The 22,277-nt window shown below is 44.2% G+C and overlaps 1 protein-coding gene across 2 annotated transcripts in view; it reads right to left on the bottom strand.

Annotated features, from left to right (window-relative positions):
- FKBP9 (FKBP prolyl isomerase 9) overlaps positions 1 to 22,277 on the bottom strand; it is a 41,169-nt gene that overhangs the window by 2,655 nt on the left and 16,237 nt on the right. For both annotated transcript variants that reach the window (XM_038557286.1, XM_038557287.1), the window contains exons 5-9: positions 19,553 to 19,742; positions 13,666 to 13,811; positions 7,531 to 7,717; positions 3,071 to 3,216; positions 1,240 to 1,403 (exon numbers count right to left, since the gene is read on the bottom strand). In XM_038557286.1, coding sequence (XP_038413214.1) covers positions 1,240 to 1,403; positions 3,071 to 3,216; positions 7,531 to 7,717; positions 13,666 to 13,811; positions 19,553 to 19,742 — 833 coding nt within the window. The remainder of the gene's footprint in view (positions 1 to 1,239; positions 1,404 to 3,070; positions 3,217 to 7,530; positions 7,718 to 13,665; positions 13,812 to 19,552; positions 19,743 to 22,277) is intronic.

Below are 22,277 nucleotides of genomic sequence, written 5' to 3'. Positions count from 1 at the left end.
ATTACTGAGTGCTCTCGCCTGAGCAACTGGAAGGACAGAGTTGCCATCAAAGGAGATGAGGAAGGCTTTGGGTGAAGCAAGTTCAGGGGAGGGAGGTATCAGGGGTTCCAAAAGTGAAGCTATCAGGTGAGCAGTTAGATGTATGAATTGTCTCTAGAGAGAGAAGACTGGACTGGAGCTACAAGTTTGGAAGCCATGGGGCTATGGATGACAAAGCACTGGGACTGGGTGAGAACACGCAAAAAGTGACATAAGGTGGGGAAGACAACAAGCTCAGGACTCTGGCTGGGGCACTCCAACCTGAAGACTCCTGAGAAGGACTTAGACGTGAGGTAGAAGTAACACCAAGAATGTGTGGTCTGGAGGCCAGGGAAAAGGCATCCTGCAAAGCAGTTAGCTATGCCCAAGTACAAGGAGAATGAGACATGACCACTGCAGCAACCTGAAAGGCACCGGTCACTTTAGCAAGACCAGGTTCAGTGACATGGAGGGACAAAGGTCTGACAGGAGTGGGTTGAAAAGAGTTTGGACATTTTTGCTATAAAAGAAGCAAAAAAATAAAATGGAAAGATGCGCCAAGAGAAGGGAAAAGAATAGCATGGTTTTAGGCTAATGGGAACAATCCAGTAGCTGGGAAAATGTGACTGACATGAGAGAAAGCGGAAAAGGCTGGAGCCACGGCCTTGAATAAGCAGAGGTAGGTGGGCAGAGTCGTGGCATTCAGCAGGGTATCACAGGACAGGCGACTCTAACTGTCCCGCTCCACGACGGGGTGTTTGCTGCAGAAGAAACCACCCAGGATCTAGATGATCAAGACAGGGGTATGTAGCCTGCCTCAAACCACTGGGTAGCTACGTGACGCTGGGCAAGTCCTTTACCTTCTCTGGGCACAGCTGCTGCTTCTGAAACGGGGATGGTGATTACACGGCTGCCACAAGGGCCAGGCAAGATGATATATGTGAAAAACACTCAGCACAATGCAGGCACACAGTGAGCACCCAGGAACTGAGAACTGAATTATGAGCCCTGGAATCAAGCCCTGTACCTCTCAGGGCCTCGGTTTCTTCAAAGAGGAATTGTGAGCTTCAGTTTAGAGAGTGTGTATAGAACTGCGTGGTACACGACCGTGTGCAGTTACCATCATCACGAGAAATAAGCATTCACACTCGGAACGGATCTCCTGCCCCAGTAAGGCTCCCCAGGCTCCTAGAAGTCCTGCTTCCTTCAAAGGTCAGTTACCTCTTCGAGGAGGACTTCTCCATTACCATCCTTGTCGATTTCTTCGAAGAGGTTGGGGGACACCTCGCCATTCCATATGAACATGTACCCCTCGGGCAGACCGGCCACAAGCTCCAGCAGCTCAATGTCAAACACCAGGACAGCACTGCCGGGCACTTCTCCATCTGTCTCACCAACAGGGGAGGGGACAGCGTTAGTGCCACCAGACGGCAAGCATGCCCCTCTGAACCTCCCCCCCGACCAGGGCTCCAGCTGCCTCCTGGATGGCGAACATTTCTTGTGAGAGCAAGAAAGTTCTAAGCCAGCAAGTGTTTTTTTCCAAGCTGTAGATGGTGACCATTAGTGAGTCATGAAATCCGTTTACAGGATATCAACCAGCATTTTTTTTAAATTTTTATTTATTTATGATAGTCACACACAGAGAGAGAGAGAGGCAGAGACACAGGCAGAGGGAGAAGCAGGCTCCATGCACCCGGAGCCCAACGTGGGATTCGATCCCGGGTCTCCAGGATCGCGCCCTGGGCCAAAGGCAGGCGCTAAACCACTGCGCCACCCAGGGATCCCAGCATTTTTTTTTTTTAATTAAAGAATAAAATAGATAAGGGTACATTGCACATAGAAAGGATAGGTATGGTTTTATGGAACTTGAGTTTAATAACTTTATATGTAAAACTAAATGTCTATGTACATACGTATAAATTGTGTGTTAATGTGTAATACAGATGGGGAGACAAAATGTATTTTTTTCCCCAAGATTTTTAAATTTTATTTATTTTAGAGAGAGAGAGAAAGAGTGTGTGCACACACATGTGGGGTAGGGGGAGAGGGAGAGAATCTCAAGCAGACTCCCTGCTGATAGCAGAGCCCAAACGGGGCTCCGCCTCAGGACCCTGAGATCATGACCTGAGCCGAAACCAGGAGTCAGGTGCTTACCCAACTGAGCCGCCCAGGTGCTCCCATGGAATGTATTTCTTATTATATGTCTTGGTGAAAAAAAGTTTGAAAGTCACTAATAGAGACTACAATTGTAGAACTTTTCAATAAATCCTGTAATAGAACCTTAAAAATAGTACAGCATGCCTTAAAATCCTAAGCTAAAATATGATATAAACACAAATCTGAGAACAGTATATGCAGAATGGGCCCAAAAGAGATTATATGAGTACGTGAATATATATATATATATATATATATATATATATATATATATATATATAATGTCTTATTTGAAATTATTATATGTCATAATTATTTATAATTAATATTACTTAGTCATGTAGGGTACACATTTTTTGTGTTTCTTCTTAGACCAGGGGGACTAGCAGGCAGTTGTGCATGTTTTTGTTTTCTTTTTTAAGTAAGCTCTATACCAGATATAGGGCTCAAACTCACGACTCCGATCAAGAGTCACATGCCCCACAGACTGAGCCAGCCAGGTACCCCTAACAGACAGTATACTCACAATCATTTAAAAAATGTGAAAAAGAGAAAATCGATCCAAAGTATATGTTTCTTATAAGTTAGCACTTCCTACCTCCTCCATCTCCAGAGAGCTGGAGCATAAAACACTGGAGAAGATGGCCCTGATTCTTTGGGTTTTAAATAGAAGAAGCAGGGACTTCTCGATCCCGGGACTCTGGGATCATGCCCCGAGCCAAAGGCAGATGCTCAACCACTGAGCCACCCAGGCGTCCCAAATAGGTAGAATCTTTAAAAAATAATAATAACAAATGGAAAGAGCATATTGCGGTTCTAAATATGGCACCCCAAAAGCACAACATTCAGATTGTGAATATGCCCCAAGCATTCCGTAATGCTGTTGCTTACTCACCCACGCCAGCTTCCCCATAGCCCAGGTGGGGTGGAATGATCACTGTCCGTTTCTCTCCAACGCACATCTCTCTGAGACCCATATCCATTCCCAACACAACTTGTCCGGATCCCAAAACAATATTATACGTCTTGCCTAAATTCCACCTGAAAATGAAACAGGGGAGTCCCTGATTAGGTCAACAACCCACTGGTCCTTGAATGTTTTCATGAGAACAACACATATCTTCTGTGATCTTTCTGCCAAAGATACAGAACCCCTGTCTAATCAGGAGAAAACATCAGACAAGCCCAAACTGAGCAACACTGTGCAAAATAACGAACCTATAATCTTCAAAAGTGTGAAGAAAATCAAGGGAAGACCAAGAAGCCATTCCAGAACACTAGAGCATACTGAGTGAGATCCTTTTGCTATAAAGGATAAAAGACCTTATGGGAACAACTAGCAAAACTTAGGTGGGGTCTGAGGATTAAAGATGGTAACATATCAGTGTTAATTCTGGTTATGAAGTATGTGTTAAATTATGCAGGAGAATGTCTGTATTTGTAGGAAATGTACACTGAAGTACTCGGGGTGGTGGGATATCATGGTGGCAACTCCAATGATTCCAGGGAGAAAGAAATTTTTTGTGCTGTTCTTACAACTTTTCTATTTTTTAAAGTTTTATTTATTTGAGAAAGAGAGTGAGCATGAGAGAGAGTAGGAGTGGGGGCGGGGGTGGGGAGGAAAGAGGGAGAGGGAGGTGCAGACCCCCACCCCCACACTGAGCAGGAACCCTGATGCGGGACTCATCCCAGGACCCTGGGATCATGACCTGAGCCGAAGGCAGCTGCTTAACCGACTGAGCCACCAGGTGCCCAATATTTTAATCACTATCCTAGTAAGGAATTTTCATGAGAATTTGAAAAATTTGTAATATAGTTACGACCCTGGGTTTTGGATTTAGCAAGACCTGAGTCTGAATCTTGCTTCTGACACTTAATTGGACCGTGAAAAAGAAAATCCCTCCATTTCCTCATCTATAAACTGCAGATAATAGTAGCTACCTCACAGGGGTATTCTCAGTGGTAAATAATGGGCCATGCTGGCACGGGGGAGAACAAATACAAAGAGCTCAGTAAATGGATGGCCTTGAGTATGTGAAATGCTTGCATCTGTAATAGGTTTGACGTTAGAAAAATAACTGAAAGTTTAACTTTAGCCATGATTTAAATTACTCTGGATGTCCACGGTCCCTGGGAAATCCACATAAATCAAAGGTGGCTCTATCACCTCGGTCACTACTGAAAATAAATGTTTCCACATGTACCTCAGTACGCTCCCCCACCTCCTAAAGACGAACAATGGAGATATTCTTCAATCTCAGGCTGGAAAAGCCTCTCCAAGCTCCTCAGAGCCCCATGGGGACCCCTTCCCAGGTGGCGACAACATGCAAGGGACAGCCCCTCCAGGTCACAGCCCCTTCTAGGCTCCCCAGCCTCCCCTGGGTGCAGGGCTACCGCCACTTTGCCTCCTCAAGCTGGTCGTCAGGCACCGACACACCAAACCAGGGTTTGCACCTGTCTTACCTGGGACAAAGTCAAAACAAAGTCCACTCTGGCGCGGGGGGCCTTGGCCCAAGGCCTGTGGGAGGGAGCAGGATGGGCCCTCCCGCCTGGGCACAATTCCTTCTTTGTCAGCAGGCGGAGGCACCCTGGCACTGCCTTTCTCCAGGGACTACTCTGTTTCACAGTCTCCCAGAATATTCAAAAACCCCTTTAGCTCTCCGCTACCAAAGTCTGAGGCCAACTTAAACACACATGAAGAAAATCCTCCAAGCAAATGTCTCTGCTTTCCCGGGTCACCTCTGAGTGCCCCACTAAGTCTTTCTTTTTTTTCCCCCTCAGATCAGCCTCTTATTTATTTTATTTTTATTTATTTGTTTTGCCAGTTTTGCCTCTGACATTCTCCTCATTCCTTCCGCGCACTCCCACGGCCCAGCCACTGCAGGCTTCCTGCTCCCCACCTGCCGCCCTCTGGCTCTCGCCCGTGGTCCCCTTCCTCCTCCCAGCAGCCAGCTTCAGCAGCACCTGCCTCCCTGTTTACAGAGCCCACGGAAGGCCGGAAGGCCAGGGTGGGGCAGGTCTCACCCCCTTCCTCTCCCACCTCACACCCACCACAGGCCCCATTTCCCCTTGATACTGAAGCTACACTCAGACCAGACCAGCAGGGATGCCGGATGTTACTCTGCAGTATAGAGTTACAGGGACCGCAAATGACTCTCGTGGTAGAGGGTGGAGTCTGATAAGACCAAGGAACATTACGTGGCTCCCGGATGCTCTGTGGGAATGTTGTGAATCCGCCAAACATGAGAAGGCAGGAAGGCTGATTCCCCCCCCCACCCCCGCCCTACATGAGAAGCATATCCTGAACCCACTAGGAAGGAATTCCTTTGTTCACTTTCCACCACCACCACCACCACCACCACCCCCCACTCCCCACCACCCCCACCCCCGCTTCCCGACCCCCTGCCCCAGAGTCAGAGCCCCAGATAAGAATATGGGCATTAGCAAGAGCAAGGACAGCAAGCCATTGACCTTACAGACTACTCTAACCTTGTGGATCATTCTCATATGCATATGGTCCCTTGATCCCCCAAACGACAGGCCATGCTTCTTCTCCACTGCCCCCCAAAGGCTTCTAATACTAATGCAAGGAGGTTTGCTATAAAAGAGGTCCTGGTATATCTGAGCCCCAGAAGCTAATTCATAGTTCATTGATTCTATAATGCATGTATTTTCACATTTTAACCTCTCTGTAATTGGGATACACTTTATCATTAACATCATGTTAATTTGGGGACAGCATTTTTATGCAGATCTTAAAGATGCATAAAATGATGCATCTAATAATCAACACATTCTAGATCTGATGAAAAACAGGAATCCATTAGTATACAGGCTCTCATAGCAGCAGAGAGAATGCTCTGAAGAGCATGTCCCTAGGGCTCCATCTCCATGTCTGGCTCTCGCCAGCCACACACAATGTCCCCTGAAACTAGAAGGCAGAGGGGCGGGTGGGAGGGAGAGAAGGCCCTCCCCACGCAGCATAAATACAGCAACACATACTTATTTACATGAAGCCGTTCTCTCTCCCCAAGCCCAAACTTAGGAATCTTGAGTCAGGCTCTGTATGAAAATGGATATACTTATACGGAGATATAAAGAAAGGCTGAAAATGTTTCTTTCCCAGAAGAGAATATTTTACTAACATACAACTACATCTAAAGATTCAGAAACTGGGGATCCCTGGGTGGTGCAGCGGTTTAGCGCCTGCCTTTGGCCCAGGGCGCAATCCTGGAGACCCGGGATCGAGTCCCACGTCAGGCTCCCAGTGCATGAAGCCTGCTTCTCCCTCTGCCTGTGTCTCTGCCTCTCTCTCTCTCTCTCTGTGTGACTATCATAAATAAATAAAAATTTAAAAAAATAAAAAATAAAAAAATAAAGATTCAGAAACATAAGAAGCATAAAGCTCCTTTTTACCCAAACTGGCTAATGATACTAGTTTATACTATTGATTCCTATTAATAAAATATCAGATTCATCTCAGTCAGTTAACATTTATAAAATGCTCCCTTTGCATTAGTTATGCTCTGGGCTAGGTGTAAAGAATAAAAATATGAATAAACATGTTGGGTTTCTCTAAGGTATTCAGACCAGCAACAGAGATTGAAACAAAAATAAATAACTATGTTAAATAATAACTTAAAACATGAGACACAGGGACGCCTGAGTGGCTCAGCGATTGAGCATCTGCCTTTGGCTCAGAGCATGATCCCCAGGTCCGGGATCGAATGCCACATGGGGCTCCTTGTGGGGAGCCTGCCTCTCCCTCTGCCTGTGTCTCTGCCTTTCTCTCTGTGTCTCTCATGAATAAATAAATAAAATCTTAAAAAACAAAAACAAAAAAAACATGAGACACAGAAGTGGGAGCAGCTGATTCTTCCTAGGAATTAAGGAAAGACTTGGAAAAGGGAGGACATCTTAGCCAGGGCAGAAGTTGGCTGGAAAGAAGGGTTTAAGCAGCGCACATCTTACACCACTACACATGGAAACCTAGGAGGCAAAAGCTTCCACCTAGCAGAAGATGAGACCAGTCCAGCAGAATGGAGTTGACAAATAGAGCCTAATGTGCCAGACTATGGAGTTTGTAATGTAGCTGTGGGTTAATTTTTAAAGACAGCAGTTAGAAGATGACATCTGTTTTTCAGAAAGACAATTTCACAGAAGCAAGGTGAGACCATTCATAGGGAACTTGTAGAATAATGCACCTGAGTAGTGATATCAGCTAGCTCCACGCAGTGGGGAAGCATGGAGAGAAACGCCCTCAACCAGTATGTGGTGAAGAGCAAAGGAGAACCATGCGAGCCTATGGCTGTTATCCACCAAGTTCACTCCTCTCCTATCCCCAGGGGCCCTTACGTGGAATCCAGCAGAGTCCCATCCAGAAGCGAGGCATTGTAGTGATACTTGAGGTAATCCCCCTTCTTACTCAGCACGGAGCAGTCCGGGGGCTTGTAGTGGGAGGTGATGCTGATGGAGTCTGAAGGGTTGTGGAAGTCAATCACGTGGATGTCAAACACCAGCACGGCCGAACCAGGGATGTTCCCTAAAGGTCAGACACAGGCAATTAATGAGGGACCCCGGTGTCACCAGGTACGTTCCCACGAACCTCCAGGGAGAGACCCGGGACTGCCGATAGGAAAACCTAGAGAGGGGAACCTGGGTGGTGGGTTGAGTATCTGCCTTTGGCTCAGGTGGTGATCCCGGGGTTCAGGGATCAAGTCTTGCATCAGGCTCCCCGGGAAGCCTGCTTCTCCCTCTGCCTCTGTGTGTCTCTCAAGAATAAACAAATAAAAATCTTTAATAAAAATTAAAAACCTAGAGAATACGGAGAGATCGAAACTGGAAGAGCTGTTAGAAGTAACCTAACCCTCATGGGGAAACTGAGGCACAGACTTGCCCACGGTCATGCAGCCAGTTATAGAACACAGTTTGAACAATGGTTAAAGACGTTGAGCTACAGCCCCATGGGATCGCTGAACCTGAAAGATGTATGGCTAAGTTCATCACAGATGCGGAAACTAAATGCAGCCAAATTAAGGCTCACCTGGCTCCCACTGAAGTTAAGAGATGAGAAAATCAGCTGACAGCTACTGCTGTGCAAGAGAAACTAGCAGAAACGTCACAGGGGAAAAGCTCCCAGCCAAAAGCGGCCCATATAGACTCCTCTATGATACAATATATCTAACAGTTCATAAAGTACTCTTATAACACATCGTTTCTGTTCTACACAAAATTATTAGTATAGGGGATCCCTGGGTGGCTCAGTGGTTTAGCGCCTGCCTTTGGCCCAGGGCATGATGCTGGAGTCTCAGGATTGAGTCCCACATCAGGCTCCCTGCATGGAGCCTGCTTCTCCCTCTGCCTGTGTCTCTGCCTCTCTCTCTCTTTCTCTCTCTCTCTCTCTGTGTCTCTCATGAATAAATGAATAAAATCTTAAAAAAAAAACTATTAGTATATTTTTCTCTTCCATCATCTCCACTTTTGAAAACGTTATCTCACATCTGAATAGCATTTTACAGTTTACCAAAGTATTTTTCAGACACATTCTCTCATTTTTTTAAAACTTTATTTTTAGGGCAGCCCAGGTGGCTCAGCAGTTTAGCGCCGCCTTCAGCCCAGGGTGTGATCCTTGAGACCCGGGATCAAGTCCCACATCGGGCTCCCTGCATGGAGCCTGCTTCTCCCTCTGCCTGTGTCTCTGCCTCTTGCTCTCTCTCCGTGTCTCTCATGAATAAATAAAATATTTTAATAAACAAACAAATAAATAAAACTTTATTTTTAAGTAATCTCCACACCCAGCGGGGGCTCGAACTCACAACCCCAAGATCAGAGTCACATGGTGGCTCGGTCCATTAAGCATCCACCTTTAGCTCTTCATGATCCCAGGGTCCTGGGATGGAGTCCCGCATTGGGCTCCCTGCTCAGCAGGGAGTCTCCTTCTCCCTCTCATTCTGCCTCTGCCTTCTACTTCCTCTGCTTGTGCTCTCTCTCAAATTTTTAAAATCTTAAAAAAAAAAAAAAAAAGGAGTTGCATGCTGTACCAACTGAGCTAGCCAGGCGCCCCCTATACTCTCTCATTAAATCCCTGAAGCCACCTTGTGGGGTATTTCCCTAAGTCCAGGATTAGCAGATGCTCCATGAATTTAATGACAGCTTCTCAGGGAGCTGGAGAAGGGCAAGGGGACACCTTAAACATATGCACCAATGATTAAACACACCCAGATCATTTCAGAGAAGTTGAAATATAAAACTTTTGTAAATAGTGCTACTAAGGGGGCACATGGGTGGTTTGGTCAGTTAAGCATCTGATTCTTGGTCAGTTCAGGTCATGATCTCATGGGTCCTGGGATCGAGCCCCACGTCGTGCTCTATGCTCGAGATTCTCTCTCTATCCCTCCCCCACTGCCCACCCCCACTCACATGTGCTAAAATAAATTTTAAAATAAATAATAAATAAATAAATAAATAAATCTTTTTTAAAAATAGTGTTACTTATAACCAAGGATGCATAATACTTTCATTAGCACTTTACAGATAAGAAAACCAACTCAGATAGAACTTGTTCAAGAAAACAGCACAGCTACAGAAAGAATTCAAAGAGAGATAGGTATACACCAACCCCCGCCCCCCACCCCTGCCACATACTTCTCTGTGTCCATTTCTTGGTTGCCCTCTGACACACACACACACACACACACACACACACATACATAATGGATGCCTAGAAAGTAATAAGCACGCTTCTAAGTGCTTTCTATGTTTTGATTTATTTAATTCTCATGATAACCCTACATTCCCAATCTAAGAGTGATTAGAAGGTAATCTGGAAGTTGGGGAACAGAACGAGAGGAAGCAATGCTTCCACAATCCCTCGGACAGAATCGGTTTTCCCCATTAGGACTGTAAACATAGCCAAGCATCCTAATTTCAGAGCTGACCCCGTGGAACAGAGTAGGCAGCGGAGTGGGCCAGAGCCTTTCCAGAAGGCCTACTCCCTCCTTCCACTAACCCTGTGGGGGAAAAATGGCCTCAACAAAATGAAATGCCAAGAATGGAGCTGGAGAACCCCACGGGGAGCCCAGCATTTCATTCCTTCCACAAGTATTTATTCACTGTTTACTTCATGCTTGGCCCCATGGTATGTCCTCCATGTCCTGACACCCTTTCTGGGCCAGTCCCTGATGGATTAGCACTAGGTCCTATGCAAACCCCACAAGGAGGCCAGGGAGACACTTATCAAAAGAAGACAGAGGTGCCCCCCCCCCAACCCCTGTGCAAGAGCACCTGGGTGGTCCTTGTCAGAGTGCCCCTGCCCCCACAACAACATATGATTTGGGATGAAGCAGCCTCATGCCCACAAAATTTATGAGTCTTCAGATGCTTCCCAGAGTCTTATATAATATAATTCTTTGCAGAGCTCTGTCACATACTTGATAGAAAGCCAAAACAAAAAAAAAAAAAAAAAACAAAACAAAAAAAAAAAAACTTAAGCAAATGTTTTCCATTAATATATTATTTTTAGAGAAACGAAGGATTAATCCTGAGGGCATAACAAAGCCTGAATACTCAGAAAATATTTGTCTATTTCTGTATGTATTTGAGTAGAAGTTTACATGATACAAAACCAAGGAGCATCAAGACACTAGACAAACAGGAAATGAAGCCAGGTTTATTGAATGTGTCTTAAGATGTGACCTGGTATGGCTTTACACATCAGAAATTAAATGGGGTGCCCTGCTGACTCAGCCTGGAGAGCATGTGATTCTTGATCTTGGGGTGGTAAGTTCAAACCCTAAACTGGGGGGTAGAGTTTACTCAAAAAAAGAAGAAAAAGAAAGAAATTTAGGTCAGGGAGAAAAAAAATGTTTCTCCACAGTACACCCTAGCTTCCAACCAACCTGATACCTCATAGATCCTCTGAATAGACCCTACTAAGAAAATTCTGAAGACACATATATCAGTAGTAGTCAGAAGAACAAAATTAATGTGTACAGCCAGCCAGGCCAGCCACAAGCTCACCAGCGAAAAGAATGCAAAAGCAAAATTAATACTGTATCAACTATTCCTAAGCAGGTTAGCAAAAAATGGTATAGGCATATCTCAGAGATTTTGTGGGTCTGGTTCCAGACCACTGCAATAAAGTGAATAGTTCAATAAGGCGAGTCAGGTGAATTGTTTTGGCTTCCCAGTGCATATAATAAAGTTTGTTTCTACCATGCTGTGGTCTATTAGGGGTGCAATAGCATTATGTCTCGAAAACAATGTACATACCTTAACTAAAAGTATTTTATTGCTAAAAAATATAAACTATCATCTGAGCTTTTTTAAATTTTTATTTATTTATGCATGAAACAACACAGAGAGAGGCAGAGACATAGGCAGAGGGGGAAGCAGGCTCCATGCAGGGAGCCCAATGCGGAACTCGATTCCAGACCCCAGGATCATGACCTGAGCCTAAGGCAGATGCTCAACCACTAAGCACCCAGGCGCCCCTCATCTGAGCTTTCAGAGTCATAATCGCTGATCACTGACCACCATAACAAATATAATAACAATGAATAAGTTTGAAATATGGCAAGAATTACCAAAATGTGACACAGAGACATGAAGCAAGCAAATAGTGCTGGAAAAATCGCAATGATAGGCTTGCTTGATGCAGGGTCGCCACAAACTTCAATTTGTAAAACAAACAAAAAAACCCAACCATAATACTATCTGCAAAGCACAATAAAGCAAAGCGCAATAAAATGAAGTATGCCTATATGCGTGAGTAAAAAACCTAAGAGCGAAATATGGTTTAAAATACTATGCAACCATAAAAAAAATACCTGTTGGCATAGACAGTTGTTCACAACAAATTAGGTAAAGAGAAAAATTACAAAGTAATATGTATAGATAATCCCATTTTTTTAGTTTATTTATTTTTTAGTAATCTCTACACCCAATGTGGGGCTCAAACTCATAAGCCTGAGATCAAGAGTCACATGCTCCTCCGACTGAGCCAGCCAGGTGTCCCTAGGTAATCCCATTTTTGTTAGTATTTATTAGTGGAGGTGGATGTGTATTTTCACTTCACGGTTGTATTAGTTTCCTATTGTTAGTATAACAAATTTCCACAAATTTAGTGGCTTAAAACAATGCAGATCTATTCTCATAACTCTGGAGGGTCAAAATTCTGAATTCAAGGTGTTGGCAGGGACGCGTTCCTCGTGGAGGATTCAGGGGAGAATCTGCTTCCTCGCCTTTCCAGCTTCCTGTGGCTGCCTTCACTCCTTGACCTGTGGCCCCTTTGTCCAATTTCCAAGCCAGCAGCTTAGCATTTTCTCCTCCCTCTGACCTCCTGCTTCCCTCTTACAAAGGCTCTTGTAAGTACATCAAGACCACCTGGATGGATGATCCAGAATGATCTCCCCATCTCAAGATCCTTACCTTACTCACATCTGCAAAATCCTTCCACCATGTAAGGTAACATATTGACAGGTTCCAGGGATAGGACGGGGACATCTTTTGGGGCTGCTATCCCACCTACCACATTTCAATGTTTATTCCTGCCTGGTGGGATAATGGGAGATTTTTGTTTTCTTTCGTTATCCTTACTTTCTTTTTTCTAAAGTCAACACGTATCATTTGTATAACGCTTAAAAGGAGGTTGCTATTAGAGTGACAAAGTGTTCTCAAAGTGGGTTGAGGTGATGGTTAACTCAACTCCCCACATTTACTAAAAGTCACTGAATTGGGACACCAGGGTGGCTCAGTTGGCTAAGCATCCAGCTCAGGTCATAATCTCAGGATTCTGAGAGTGAGCCTCACATTGGGCTCATGTCCAGCACAAAGTCGGCTTGAGATTCTCTCTCCCTCTCCCTCTGCCCCTCCTGCTCGTGCTCTCTCTCTCCCTAAAACAAATAAATCTTCACAACTCACGGAATTGTACACTTAAAATGGGTAAATTTTATGACACATAAATTACATCTCAATAAAACTATTAAAAAACAAAAACCAGGGACACCTGGGTGGCTCAGTGGCTGGGCGTCTGCCTTCAGCTCAGGGCATGATCCTGGAGTCCTGGGATCGAGTCCCGCGTCAGGCTCCCTGCTCCCTCTGCCTATGTCTCTACCTCTGTCTCTCTTGAATAAATAAATTAAAAACCTTAAAAAAAAACAAAAACAAAAAAGGGGAGAGGTTTGCAATATACTTTCAAATGACTCAACAACAAAAACAAACAAAAAGTGTAATTAGAGAGAAAAAATAAACAGCAAGATGTTAACAGCTGATGAATCTATGAGTTTGACTCCTAGTTCTTTCAACTTTGGCACAAGTCTAAGAATTTTCCAAGAGGAAATTGGGCAGTGGGGACAAGAGGAAAGAATAGAGCATCTCTAGAAACCAACGCTATTTGGACATTCAAGTCTTTAATGGGACATCAGGTTCCACATTCTGGCTCTCAAGAAGCCCTGATTGCTTGGAAGCAGCCTGGAAGCAGCGAGCACTCACCTCTTCCTTCCTCTCCGTAGCCGAGGTGAGGCGGGACCACAATCCTCCTCTTCTCTCCGATGCAGACACCAAGTAGACCTTCATCCATGCCAGCAATCACGTAGCCCTGCCCGATGTATGTGTCAAAGGTGCGGTTCCGTGAGTAGCTGGAAAAGAAGGAAGGACAGAAAGGTTCCTCACAAGCGACACCACAGCAGCTGTGCATGTTAGGGGCATGAGAGGCAGCAGGAAGCCAGAAGACTCCAGACCCTGGAAGAGGCTGAAGCTTAGTTTGTGAGGACACAGCCTGGAAACATGCTCCCAGGGAACCCACACTCCCTAGAACTCACACACGGTGTGGGAGCAGCTGGGTACAAAACCACTCCCAGAAACAAGCCTCCAACCCTCTGGTCTGGTCAGGTTATGGATGGGATGCACCAGACAAGACGCAGCCACACAGAAATGTAGCTAATGTAAATCGGACTGTGCTTGGTAACCATGTCAAGTTAATTTTAAAAAAGCATCAAAGGTGGACCTTCTTAGAAACTAAGAATGTGTCACAAGACAACGTTCCAGTATCTGAAGCAGAGAATATCTGTATATATGAGGCATGGATATTTGGATTGCCAGGAAAGTAACAAATACACAGAAAACAATTGAACTGTGCAGTCTCTACCAGGGCCCAGAGGAAGTCTTCCTACTGTAACCCCTGCTCACCAAGCCACCTTCTGGGGAGTACTTGGGTTTCCCAAGTGCCATGGGCAGGAGGCCCAAGCATTCTGCTCAGTGGAGAGATCCAGCCTTTGTATAAACTGCCAGTTGAATCCGATTCCTGTGAGTTTGGTGAGGACAGGAATCAATTCCCCAAAGCCAGATGTTTCCAGAATAAAATAATAAAACTTCACACGCCACGTCTGCTACCCAGGGACCTGCACTCATTCCTCACCCCCACCTGGTGCAGAGGTGGCAAAAAGCCTGTCATGAAAGAGTTGGTCTGTTCCACCATGACCTCAAACACAGCCAAAGGATGACCACCTCCGGGAAGATGGCCAGCCGAGTGGGGCCAGGGGGATGAAAAGACTGAGCTGCGAGGGGCTCCCCTTTTACAGTAGCTCTCAGAGACCAAACAGAAAGCCAAAGGATGTGAAAAATCACAAGAACAGATGATTCTCCTCACCCAGGAAGCCGGTCATCTACATAGACCCCTCGCCCCCATGGAGAAAGACCCTGTTGCCCACATTGTGCAGCTCCAGACCTCAGCCCTCACACAACCAGGAAGGCCAGGATGGGAACACAGTAGGGCAGGAAAGCAGGCTTGGCTCCCTAGCATCCTCTCGCCATGAGCCAGCCTTTTGCCTTCCCCAGGTTACTGACTCTCTGGCCAGTACCTGGAGATCATCAGCAGAGAACAGCCTTGGTGGCACTCCAGACCTCAGGCATTCAAGGCAGAGGAGGACACCTGCCTGATGGGGTCCCTCATAAAGGGACACTGAGCAGTGGGAGAGATGGCAGGTGCCTCAGAGAAGGCTGCGCCACTGGGTGGAAGAGTCAGCAAAGATCCCATAGGGTTCGGGGAGACAGCAGACACCGAGGAGGTAGGATCTGCACCAGGGAAAGCACTGGGGTGACAGTGGGGCTGAGGCCAAGAGGCACAAAGGAGCCTCAGAAGAAGAGAACGGAGGAGCAGAGTGGCCGGGAATTGTAGAGCACTCTGAATAACTTTAAAAGAAGACTTAAGAGAGCCTGGGTGGCTCAGTAGTTGAGCGTCTGCCTTTGGCTCAGGGCATGATCCCAGGGTCCTGGGATCTAGTCCCGCATCAGGATCCCTGTAGGGAACCTGCTTCTCCCTCTGTCTGTGTCTCTGCCTCTCTCTGTGTCTCTCATGAATAAATGAATAAAATCTTTTTAAAAATAGGGCAGCCCCATTGGCGCAGCGGTTTGGCGCCGCCTGCAGCCCGGGGTGTGATCCTGGAGGCCCGGGATCGAGTCCCATGTCGGGCTCCCTGCATGGAGCCTGCTTCTCCCTCTGCTTGTGTCTCTGCCTCTCTCTCTCTCTGTGTGTGTGTCTCTCATGAATAAATAAATAAAATCTTTTAAAAAAATCTTTTAAAAAATAAAATAAAATAGGAATTTTAATAAAGAATATTTCCAAGGATAAAAATATAAAACCCTTAAAAGGGGCTGAGGAAAATATAGACAAATGTTCATGTACTCTAGGGGATGGGACAGATTTGTTATTTTTAGCAAGTTCCCAAAGACAGACTATGTAAGAATTTATGTAAGAATAAAGGAAATCATAAAAGAGAAGTTAAATGTATTTAACAAAGTCACAATAACCAAAATAAAAATGCAAATAAACATGGAATATGCTTTGGACAATATACAGCCATAAACGGGTTACTATCTTTAATATACCTCTGTATATTAAAATTGTTAAGAAAAAGACAAATACCAATACCCTCAACATAAAAACAGGCAAAAGATACAACACATAAATCACAAAAGAAGATATCCAAATGGTCTTGTAATAAATATTTGAAACAATTTCAACCTCAATAGCAATCAAGAAATTCAGATTAAAACTATAAGGTTCCAGGCAGCCTGGTGGCTCAGCAGTTGGTGCCTGCCCTCTGCCCAGGGCGTGATCCCAGGGTCCCGGGATCGAGTCCCACGTCGGGCGCCCTGCATGGAGCCTGCTTCTCCCTCTGCCTGTGTCTCTGCCTCTCTCTCTCTGTGCCTCTCATGAATAAATAAATAAAATCTTAAAAAAAAAAAAAAACTATCCATTTTTCTCCTATAAATTGGCAAAAATTATTTAAAAATGATTCTCAGTGTTGAGAGAGTTTGAGGGAATGAAGCTCCTTTAGAGTGTTGGGGAATAAAAGCTTCCCCGAGGACAGCTTGGTTGTGTATATCAAAAACTATAAAAATACACATAATCTTTGACCCAAAGATTCTTCTAGAAATTTATCCCAAGGAAACAATCTTACACGTTAAGATTTAGCTGCAAAAATAATTACTGCAGCCCTACTTAGACTGTCAAAAGGAAGAAAACAAAGATGGTGACTAACATATCATGATGAGTGCTGAGTACCGTGTAGAATTGTTAAATCACTATGTTGTACACCTGAAGCTAATATAACTCTGTCAACTACAATAAAAAAGAAAACAACTGGGATTAATTACCTAAATTAAGGCAAATCCATATAATAGAAAATTCTGTAGCCATTAGGATGGACTAGATCCCAATGCACTAAAGTGGAAAGCATTTTTAAAACCTAATAAAATTGTCACTCCTTTATTTTTTTGTTAAAGTTTTATTTATTTGGGGGGGTGGGGGTGGGACAGAGGGAGACAGGGACTCTTAAGCAGACCCTCTGCTAAGCACAGAGTCCAATTCATGGCTCCTTCTCACACCCTGAGATCATAGTCTGAGACAAAATCAAGAGTTGGATGCTTTACAGACTGAGCCACCCAGGCACCCTGTGGTTCCTCTAATATGGAAATAAATCTGGTGCACACTAGAAAAAATGGTCTTTTAATTAGAAATAGAATTCCAGGGATGCCTGGGTGGCTCAGCAGTTGAGCATCTGCCTTTGGCTCAGGGCGTGATCCCAGGGTCCTGGGATCGAGTCCCACATCGGGCTCCCTGCATGGAGCCTGCTTCTCTCTGCCTGTGTCTCTGCCTTTCTCTCTATATCTCTCATGAATAAATAAATAAAATCTTAAAAAAAAAAAAGAAATAGAATTCCAGGAAATAAAGGACAGAACCAAGCTCATAAGTAACGGGTAATAAATAACATGCACACACTGAATGTTTTCTGTAATAGAAAAAAATAAATAAATAAAGACAACTCAAATGTTCATCAGTAGGGGAATGGTTAAATAAATTGAGAATATTCACCCAATGAAAACACTATGCAGACATAAAAAACAAATTAGCTCTCTTATATGTGTACAGTATAAATTGTTTATGTATGAATTTTTTAATTAGGTAGGCTCCACGCAAGCACGGAGCCCAACCCAGGAGCTTGAACTCATGACTGTGAGATCAAAACCTGAGCTGTCTCTCTATATATCAATATGGAAAAATCCCAAGATGGAAAAATAAAAAGGAAGAGGCAGGGTGGTGTATTCCATCTGCTATATACTATAAAGGGGAGAAAATAAGATAACATCTGTATTTGTGTTGGGACGCCTGGGTGGCTCAGTGGTTGAGCATCTGCCTTTGGCTCAGGGCGTGATCCCAGGATCTGGGATTGAGTCCCGCATCGGGCTCCCTGCAGGGAGCCTATTTCTCCTATGTCTCTGCCTCTCTCTCTCTCTATATATATATATATCTCTCATGAAGAAATAAATAAATAAATCTTAAAACACACACACACATCTGTATTTGTATATATCTACATTAGAAAAAAAAATCCGCACAGTGGAAGAATAAAAAAGAAACATTAATAAAAGTGGTTAATTCTAGAGGTGCCTGGATGGCTCAGTTGGTGGAGTGTACAACTCTTGATCTCAGAGTCTTGAGTTCAAGCCCTTTTGGGCATAGAGATGAAAGAAAGGAAAGGAAGAAAGGAGGAAAGGAAGGAAGGAAGGAAGGAAGGAAGGAAGGAAGGAAGGAAGGAACGAACGGAGGGAGGGAGGGAGGGAGGGAGGGAGGTGGGAGGGAGGGAGGGAGGGAGGGAGGAAGAAAGAAAGAGTTAATTCCAAGTGGCTAGAGAAAAGGGAGATGGAAGGTAGGCAGGGGCAAGTAATAGGACATATCTTAATACACACTTAGTTTTAATTCTGAACCATGTGACTATTACTTTTTCCAAAAAGATCAAATGAAAATTATAAAGGAAGAGACCCTAAGAACAGGAAGGATAAATTATTCAAGCAAATGGGACGCCTGGATAGCTCAGCGGTTGGGCGACTGCCTTTGCCTCAGGGCATGATCCTGGGGTCCTGGGATCAAGTCCCACATTGGGCTCCCCGTGGAGAGCCTGCTTCTCTCTCTGCCTGTGTCTCTGCCTCTCTCTGTGTGTCTCTCATGAATAAATAAATAAAATCTTAAAAAAAATATTCAAGCAAAATAATGCCATATGAAAATTCTTCTGTACTATTTTGGATGACTAAAGAAATCAGAAGTCTATTACCTCAGAGAGACAGGTAGGCTGCTGTCTCTACCTGTTCGCTCTACAGGAAGCTGAAGAGGTGGTTTCCCAAGGGCACATGCCACTTGAAAGAGCAAGACATAGCAAGCTGCCTGCCGCCTGCTCCAGCCACCTGTACAAGGGCAAGCTACTAAGCAAAACAGGACTGAATAACAACAGAGGCATGGTAATTAACCTTTGCAGCATCAGGAAGGAAGCCACAAGCACTCAACCTGTCTCCTCCAGCAGCCTTTGAAGTTCACAGAGCTTGCTTTACATACCTTATCTCTTTAACCATCTCTGAGAAAGGTGCTAATTACAGTGGGGGGGGGGGGGAGCGGGGGCACAGGACTAAATTTCGGGGAGGTCAAATGCCGTCCAAAGTCACCACACACCGGGACCAGAACCCACCTTTCCTGGCACCAAGTCTGTTGTCCCCTCTTCCGACCACCCAGACCTCAGTTCTGGCCACTTCCCATCCTGGATCCCATAGTTGGCTCCCTACTTGGATAGTTGAGCAAGGTATAAGGAATGGTGGGAGTGTAGGCTGAGTCTATCCCGTTTTCCTGCAGACTTATATCCCACAGGCTCCAAGAAGGAGACTGTTCTAACAGCCTCTGAAGGAATTCAATGTCAGAAAACAATCTATGCTAGAGATGAAAATACTAACTACAAATCAGCATTGACAGAGTTCAGATCATGGTCCAGCCAGAGGTAGACTATCTTTAATAAGATGCTCTGGTGAGTGAAGGCTCCAGTAGTTTCCTTACCTGGAATCAAAGAAGGTGCCATCCAGAAGGGTGCCATTGTAATGATACCTGAGAAAGTCCCCACTTTGACTTCGCCGCTCACAGTTTTCTGGGACTACCTTATTCTCAATGGAAATGCCATCCTTGGGGTTATGGAGGTCCAATAAAGCAACATCAAACACCAGAGATGCCTGTCCAGGAATGTCTTTCCCTAGAGTAGAATGGAGGAAGATGATGAAATCAGGACATGAGATTTAGGAAGGGCTTTTAACTACAACTCAACTCCCACTGTGTTGGTGTTACTCATTCCTTAAAGCTTCCAAGCTGAGGAAATAAACGTTCTTTCACATGTTGGGTGGCCCCCTGGTGTTCAACTATTTCTGCCACCACCATGTCTATGGTGCCCAACCATGCGCTTGTGGGCATAATATGAAGCCTGACTTCTTCAGAAAAAGGAGCAAACCAATATTGATGACACACAAGACTACCATGACCGTATTTTCTATGCTTGTGCTGACAAATCAAGGCTCTATGTGGGTGGTTATGCACCCACATGAAAACCCAAATACATGCCTCTGTGGGTTTCTGTCTGTGTACAAATGCAAATCACAGACATTTACAGGCATAAATTCCAAACCTTGGACTTGATTCTACAGAATATTACACAGACTTGTTCTGTGGAACCATCAGCCAATGTTTTGAAGACGCAAAATGCAAAAAATCAATTTATTAAGTGCATCCAAAACAAGATATAAATAAAATTAAAGCTAGCTAAGAGGGAGGAAAAATGGTACCCACAATGCAAAATATAAATCCTCAAATTCCTTTTATCCCACTTCTGGATGGTACTGCTTCTTTGGGATGTTCCCAACAGTGGGGACCTAGTGAATATACACAAAATGATAATCTACCTGAAGAGATTATTGGGTACTAGCTCTTCTTGCAAGGATCAACATCAACCAATAAATACCTCAATTCAGTACTTTGAGATAAAGGAAGTTAACTGACAAACCACCTACCTCAACATTCTTGTCATTCGATATACCTTTGCAAAGGAGTAGACCCGCAAGTGAATGACAGCACAACAGGCCTGAGCTCCTTCAATAGGTTCTTTGGCAGAGCCCATCACCCCGCCCTTCACCTCAGGGAAACAATGAAATCTGTTGAAAACTGCTGCTGAGTCAGTCTCTGGAATGTAAGGTGTGGTCAATCCTCCAAGTGTGTGTATGGGGGTGTGTGTGTGATAGAATATGAATCTTGTACTTTTCTGTATTTTTTCATTTATTAGAAAAAAGAAAGCCTTAAAAGTAGAGCTTAAAATTTTTCTAACATTATCATATACTAATTGAAAATTTTTTTTAAGATTTTATTTATTTATTCATGAGAGACAGAGAGAGAGTCAGAGACAATGGCAGAGGGAGGAACAGACTCCATGCAGGGGGCCCGATGTGGGACTGGATCCCGGGACTTCGGGATCATATCATGGGCCAAAGGCAGACGCTTAACTGCTGAGCCACCCAGGCATCCCAAATATTTGTTTTTTTAATAACAATTTTATCAAGATATAATTTCCATATCATACAATATATATAGGGTGCCTGGATAGTTCAGATGGTTAAATATCCAACTCTTGATTTTGGCTCAGTCGTGATCTCAAGAGTTGTGCGATGGAGACCCACGTCAGGTTCAGCGCTGGGTATGGAGCCTGCTTAAGATTCTCTCTCCCCCTCTACCCCTCCCCAACCTCTCTAAAATAAACAAATAAACAAATGAATAAATAAAGTCATACCTGGATAGCTGAGCACAGTATTAAAGTATTAAATAAATATTTAAAATAAATAGTTTATTTATTTATAACATGTTGTTTATTTAACATAAATAAAGAATATTCCTCAAATAAGGCCAGGCATCTAGTTTTATTACATATGATGTATGCATCTGGATGATGTCAAAAAGATTTGAGAGCCAAGAAAAATGACCTTCCACTGGCTAAGATGAGACCACTTGAGTATCAGAATAGCATAATGTCTTGATGAGGGGAGAATTAAGACATATTTACAGCAGTTGTTTTCAAATTTTATTCTTCTCTTAGCAAGGAATCCCCACCCCTGCTTTTTTTTGAAGAAACTGACTGCTGGGCAGCCCTGTAGCCCAGCGGTTTAGCGCCACCTTCGGCCCAGGCCATGATCCTGGAGACCCGGGATCTAGTCCCATGTCGGGCTCCCTGCATGGAGCCTACTCTCTCTCTGTCTGTGTCTCTGCCTCTCTCTCTGTGTCTCTCATGAATAAATAAATAAAATCTGAAAGAAAGAGAGAAAGAAAGAAAGAAAAAGAAGAACAAAGAGAAGAAAGAAAGAAAGACAAGAAAAAGAGAAAGAAAAAAAAGAAGAAAGAAGAAAAAAAAGAGAAGAAAGCCCTCCCTAAGCCTACGCCCGCTACCATCACCCCGCACAAGAAAAGAAAAAACAAAGCCGAAAAAAAGCCCCCAACAGAAAAAAAAGAAAGAAAGAAAAAGAAACTGCAGATCCCCAGCAATAAAAGTGGAGGTGGACAGGAAAGAAGGCTGAGCTGCTTTTCCTCCTTTTTCCTCCTGATCCATAGACATACAGAGCCAAACATAGCTTGGGAAACTTTATGTTAGGGTTATTATAAGTCGGGTACCACAGTCAGTAAACTTCTTAAATGCATTATGTTTCCATTTCAATTCTTTTTTTTTTTTTAAGATTTTTTTAAAATTTTTTATTTA

This window comes from Canis lupus, chromosome 14 (assembly GCF_011100685.1).
Source record: "Canis lupus familiaris isolate Mischka breed German Shepherd chromosome 14, alternate assembly UU_Cfam_GSD_1.0, whole genome shotgun sequence".
In the NCBI taxonomy this organism is placed as follows: Eukaryota; Metazoa; Chordata; class Mammalia; order Carnivora; family Canidae; genus Canis; species Canis lupus.
The sequence above is the reverse complement of the archived record's forward strand: the minus strand, read 5'-3'. Positions and strand labels throughout refer to the sequence as shown.